Source organism: Mus caroli, unplaced genomic scaffold (genome assembly GCF_978045245.1).
Source record: "Mus caroli unplaced genomic scaffold, Mus_caroli_1 scaffold_4, whole genome shotgun sequence".
Classification (NCBI taxonomy): Eukaryota; Metazoa; Chordata; class Mammalia; order Rodentia; family Muridae; genus Mus; species Mus caroli.
Window position 1 is genome coordinate 111,654,326 of NW_028227259.1, and position 5,912 is coordinate 111,660,237.

At 52.5% G+C, this 5,912-nt stretch overlaps 2 protein-coding genes across 2 annotated transcripts; both read right to left on the reverse strand.

Annotated features, from left to right (window-relative positions):
* Positions 1-684: 684 nt before the first annotated feature.
* Positions 685-2,547, reverse strand: LOC110294914 (MLV-related proviral Env polyprotein-like). The gene has a single exon (XM_021163374.2). It carries the CDS (start codon positions 2,545-2,547, stop codon positions 685-687), a length of 1,863 nt encoding a protein of 620 aa, XP_021019033.2.
* A 35-nt stretch (positions 2,548-2,582) lies between these two features.
* On the reverse strand, positions 2,583-4,385 carry LOC110295489 (protein NYNRIN-like). Its single transcript, XM_029477069.2, has 2 exons — positions 3,297-4,385; positions 2,583-2,981 (listed from the first exon to the last, which is right to left on the reverse strand). Exons 1-2 carry the CDS (start codon positions 4,179-4,181, stop codon positions 2,640-2,642), a joined length of 1,227 nt encoding a protein of 408 aa, XP_029332929.2. The 5' UTR covers positions 4,182-4,385; the 3' UTR covers positions 2,583-2,639.
* Between the last annotated feature and the right edge of the window lie 1,527 nt (positions 4,386-5,912).

Consider the following 5,912-nt stretch of genomic DNA (forward strand, 5'->3'; position numbering starts at 1 on the left):
TAAATAGCTAACTTCATAGCTGGGTGACTACTCTCCAAGGCCCTGCTTCCTCTTCACTAAGGGGCATACTTATATTTGAAATAATATTTTCAAAATTATGTTTTTCACATCTTTTAGGGTCTCTAACTGAAAGACCCCGAAGACTCGGAGGTCGATCACTCTGAGGAGACCCTCCCAAGGATCAGCGAGACCACGGTTCGGATGCAATCAGCAAGAGGGTTTATTGAATACACGGGTACCCGGGCGTCTCAGTCTTTCGGGAGACTGGCGCGCCGAGAGGCTCGTACACACATCTTTTATAGCAGAGGGGAGCAGAAAGCGCGGGTACAGAAGCGAGAAGCAATTTTATTGGTTAGTTCAAATAAGGCCACGGGGTTATCCATGGTCATCTGGGGAACTTGAAACATCTGGGGGAGGCCTGGAAACAGTTGGTATCTGGGTTCCATCTGTGCTCCGCCCAGGGCAAAAGCCCAGGTGCATGACCACAGATATCCTGTTTGGCCCTCGTCCAGGTACTTTCCGTGCCCTAACCTTTGACTGAACTTCCTTATAACTTTGGGGCCTAGCCCCGGTACTTTTCCATGCCTTGCAAAATGGCGTTACTGCTGCTTTTCTAAGGTGAAAATCTAGCCTGGGGCGGGGGTCTTTCATTCCCCCCTTTTCCTTGTGCCTGAATAAAATCTTTTATTCACTGGATTCTACTTCTTCAGGATCTATATTTTTAAGTTGGTGGTATTGTTGAGTTAAAACTAGAGCCTGTACCACAGATACCCGGTCTTTTATGAGCTGTACTAATCTGTTAAGGATGCAGGGTCCGAAGAACAGAATCAACATGAGGATTATTAGGGGACCCGTGATGGTTGATATAAGAGTAGTAAACCAGGGTGACCTGTTAAAGAGTCCCTCGAACCATCCTTGTTGAGAATCAAATATTTTCTGTCTCTGTTTTAACCTTTCTCTAAGCTTGGCCATACTGTCTCTAACCAGACCCGTGTGGTCTGCATAGAAGCAACATTCTTCTTTAAGGGCGGCACATAGTCCTCCTTCTTTAAGAAACAGCAAATCTAACCCTCTCCGATTCTGTAGAACCACCTCAGATAGTGAGGTCAGGGATTTTTCTAGATTAGTAACAGAATCTTCTAGGGCCTGAAGATCCGTATGCATGGCTGCCTGTAGTTGCATGAACTGTTGAGTGGCTGTCAGAGCGGTAGCCCCTGTTCCTATACCAGCTGCAATGCCCCCCACAGTGAGCCCTCCTAGGAGCAGGGCGAGGGTCAAGGAGACCGGCTCTCTTTTAAATCTGGTCTTCTGCTCAAACTGAGTGTAAATGTACTCTGAGGGGTAGTACGTTACCTTTGGCCAGACTTCCACTAGAACACAGTAGTCACTGGTAAGGTTGAGGACAATGGCGGAAAGACAAGGAGTGAGACCAGTGTTGCAGGCCCAGAGAGTGCCCGCAGGGGCCGCCAGGTAGTAAGACCCCACCGAGATGGATTCAGTAACATTACACAATGCCTGATGAGATGGGGGCACTTTCCCTATACAGCGTCCCTGGCCAGACACTTCTGGAAGGGTGAGCTTATGCTGTGGCAGGGAGGAACAATTGGCTGGTGCCGTGGTGTAGTTGGAATAGTTTCTCAAAACAGCAACACCTTCATAATAGGGGGGTCCGGACACTAGGCACAGCCAACACTCCTGGGTCCTTTCGGGGCTGGTTAGGTTGAGGGCTAGGTATGCTCCCTGTACTAAATCTAGTAGCCGGTCCCCAGTACCAGGCCTCTGTGGATGCCCGGTGGTGAGGGCGGATGTGACACTGGCAGAGCTGTCGGAGGCCCCTGTGGAGTTGGCATAGGGAGGTATGGGGGGCACCACAGGGACTGGTCTGGAGGGCGGTTTTTGGTCCGCCAACACGGGGTTAGGTCCAATGGGAACCTGGGGTTGTGGGTTTGTGATAATGCGGGTCAGGGAAAACAGGAGCACAGGGTCGGGTCCTGTGCGGTACAATCGTAGTCCCCAGGACTTGGGGATATCCCAATTGGCCTTTTTTCCTGCTTCAGTGAAGGAGATGATTAGAGGATTGCATCGTCCTCCAGGGGTGGCTCCGATATGGCTGGTCTTTAAAGAGTCATAGCAGGGGCCACAATCGACCCACCTATCTCTATTATTTTCTGTTTTTTTACACTTCCATTTTCCTTCCCCCCCGTACGTAAAACCAGGTGTGCTGCCTCTTTTGACAGTAATGAAATCCCAGGTGGATGAGGGGTTCCAGTAGGCCTGCCCCGTGGTCTCACATCCCCAGTTCCTGCAATAGCCCTCTGCCGGGCCTCCACAGCCTGTGTGTACCTTATGGCCCGGGCATACATAGAAATCGAATTCTCTGGTGGACCCTCTCTGGTTAACATATTGACACCCATAGTCTCCAGATGGATCTTGGTCCGAGGGGTCCCAACTGCCACCCACCAGATCACACAGGTCTACAGAGAGGGTGGGAAATGCATCTACTTGAGTCCCAAGGAGGGACGTGGCGTTAGCTGTCTGTCCCGTCATCAGATTAGAGACCACCCACGTTACGTTAAAGACCTGGTGGGGAGAGCGATCAGTCGCATCTGTCCCCTCTAGCAGTAGTAATCCAAGTAGCATTAGGGGGCCCCACGGGTAAGCCTTATCTTTAGAGGGTTTTGTGAGCGATGAACCCTCCATGTTGGTTCCGGGCTGGTCCGTCTTCCAGGTCGAGGATCTGCTGATTTTACATGAGCGGCATGTATCCATGCGGCGATGCCATCCACTTTGAGAGCGGTGGGGGTGGTGAGCAGCACGGTGTAGGGTCCCTTCCAGCGTGGTTCCAAGTTTTTGGCCTGGTGCCGGCGCACCCACACAGTGTCTCCAACCCGGAAGGGATGTGGCGTCCCCGGCTGGTTCAGCTGGTCCTGGTAGGCAGCGGCTAATGGTTTCCAAATTTCTTGCTGAACAGCCTGGAGAGCCTGTAAGTGAGCTTGGAGAGATGGGTGGTTAGAAAGCTTTGTTCTTTCCGGGTCATGGAAGTTTACAAGGGGCGGGGGCGCCCCATATATTATCTCATAAGGGGTGAGCCCATGGGGGCCCGGTGTATTGCGGGCCCGATAGAGAGCCATAGGCAGTAGGAGTACCCAGTCTCTAGTGCCAGTTGCAAGCGTTAATTTGGTCAAAGTCTCCTTAATTGTCCTATTTATTCTCTCTACCTGTCCTGAACTTTGGGGTCGGTATGCACAATGTAAATTCCATTCGATCCCCATCACTCTGGCCACCAGCTGACTTACCTGGGAGACGAAGGCAGGTCCATTGTCGCTCCCAATGACTTGGGGCATTCCATACCTGGGGAAGATGTCTTCTAGTAGCCTTTTAGCTACTATTTTGGCAGTTTCATTTTTGGTGGGGAAAGCCTCAACCCATCCTGAGAAGGTGTCCACCATCACAAGGAGATATTTGTACCCATACAGTCCAGGTTTGACTTCCGTAAAGTCAATTTCCCAGTGAGTCCCAGGGCGGTGTCCCCTTACACGCACCCTTGTCCCGATTTTAGCTTTACTGGCATTTACTTGTTTGCAGGCAGTGCAAAAGTCCGCCACGTGGTTGAGGATCTCATCTCTGTCTAACAGGTAGTAGGGACTTTCTTCCCTGTCTAATAGCGCCTTCATCTTTCGCGGGCTGAGGTGGGTGAGCCGGTGGAGGAAATCTATGAGTTCAAAGGTATGCTGGTGGGGCAGAACAGGTTTTCCTTGAACAGTCCAACATTGTTTCACTTTATCATAAACTGCCCCAAGTTTTTCTAGTTGCCTTTTATCAGATTCAGTATAGGGTTGATATGGTTCAGGGACCGGGGCTGGTGGTGCCGTAGCCTCGAGGAGAAGCTCGGAATCCTTAGTCTCCATTGCAAGGGCTACATTCCGAGCTGTCTGGTCTGCCAGTCGGTTCCCCTTAGCCTCAGGGCTGTTTCCCTTCTGATGTCCGGGGCAGTGGATGATGCTAAGTTTCTTGGGCAAGAAAAGGGCGCCCAGTAGGGCCAGGATCTCACTTTTGTTTTTGATTTCTTTGCCCTCTGAAGTCAGCAACCCTCGCCTCCGATATATTTCTCCATGAATATGGGCAGTAGCGAAAGCATAACGGCTATCAGTATAAACGTTAAGCTTCTTACCTTCTGCCATCTTCAAGGCCTGGGTCAACGCGATCAGTTCGGCGCGTTGAGCAGAGGTTCCGGCGGGCAAAGCTTCTGCCCAAATTACCTCAGTTTCGGAGGTAACCGCAGCTCCAGCCCTCCGCTGACCTTCCACTATAAAGCTGCTCCCGTCAGTGAACCAGATGTAATCGGCGTCCGGGAGGGGCTGATCCGTTAGGTCTTGCCGGGTCCCATGTGTCTCGGCCAGGATCTCGAGGCAGTCGTGGGGAGCGCCTCCTCCCTCCGGGAGGGGAAGCAGCGTAGCCGGGTTGAGGGTTACCACGGGCCCAAACTGAACTCGGTCTGTGTCCAGTAGCATGGCCTGATAATGGGTCATGCGGGCATTGGATAGCCAGCGGTCTGGAGGCTGTTTGACCAGTGCCTCGACCGCGTGGGGGGCCAGGATGGTCAGTGGTTGTCCCATGGTTAGTTTGCCTGCATCTTTAGTCAAGACTGCGATGGCGGCCACCATGCGCAGGCAAGGGGGCCATCCTGCCGCCACAGGGTCCAACTTTTTGGATAGGTAGGCGACTGGGCGACGCCATGGGCCTATCTTTTGGGTCAAAACGCCTTTGGCGTATCCCTGCTTCTCATCTACATACAGGTCAAAGGGTTTAGTCAAATCCGGTAGTCCCAGAGCTGGGGCAGTCAGGAGGGCGTTTTTGATCTCCTGATAAGCCCGTTGCTGATCCGGGCCCCACTCGAACTGAGCCCCATTTTTAGTGAGGGGGTATAGTGGGGCCGCCATTTCAGCGAACCCCGGGATCCACAGGCGGCAGAACCCGGCCGTCCCTAAGAACTCTCTCAGTTGTCTTGATGTCTTAGGGATAGGCAGCCCCATCACTGTCTCTTTTCGGGCTGAAGTCAGCCACCTTTGGCCTTCTTTTATGAGATACCCTAGATATTTGACCTGCCTTTGGCAGATTTGAGCCTTTTTAGCTGAAGCCCGATACCCAAGTTCCCCCAGTGCCTGTAACAGGGCCCGGGTACCTTGCTGGCACTCAGTTTCAGAGGCGGCAGCCAGCAGTATATCATCTACATATTGCAGCAGGATCAAACCTGGGTGCTGGATCCGGAACTCTGCCAAGTCTCGGTGTAGGGCTTCATCAAACAGGGTGGGGCTGTTTTTGAACCCTTGAGGGAGTCGGGTCCAGGTTAACTGTCCTGAGATTCCCAGCTCGGGATCTCTCCATTCGAAGGCAAACAAAGGTTGACTGGTTGGGTGGAGTCTTAAGCAAAAGAAGGCATCTTTTAAGTCAAGAACCGTGTACCATTGATGGGATGGCGGAAGCCCACTCAGAAGATTATAGGGGTTAGGCACAGTGGGGTGAATGTCTTCCACCCTCTTGTTAACCTCCCGCAGGTCCTGGACAGGCCTGTAGTCAGTGGTACCAGGCTTTTTAACAGGTAGCAGAGGCGTGTTCCATGGGGACTGGCAGGCCACCAGGATCCCTTGGTCGAGTAATCTCTGTATGTGAGGTCTTATGCCCTGCCTGGCCTCTTGCGACATGGGGTACTGCTTGATTGACACAGGTGTGGAAGTTGCCTTTAGAGATATGACTATTGGGACTTGGCGAACTGCTAGTCCCATGCCCCCAGTCTCTGCCCAGGCCTGGGGAAAGTCTGTTAGCCAGGTGGCCTCGAGGGACGGCGCTGAGCCGCTAGGGGGGTCATGTAATCGGTACTCATTCTCGATGTCCAGAGTCAGGACTTGAAGGGG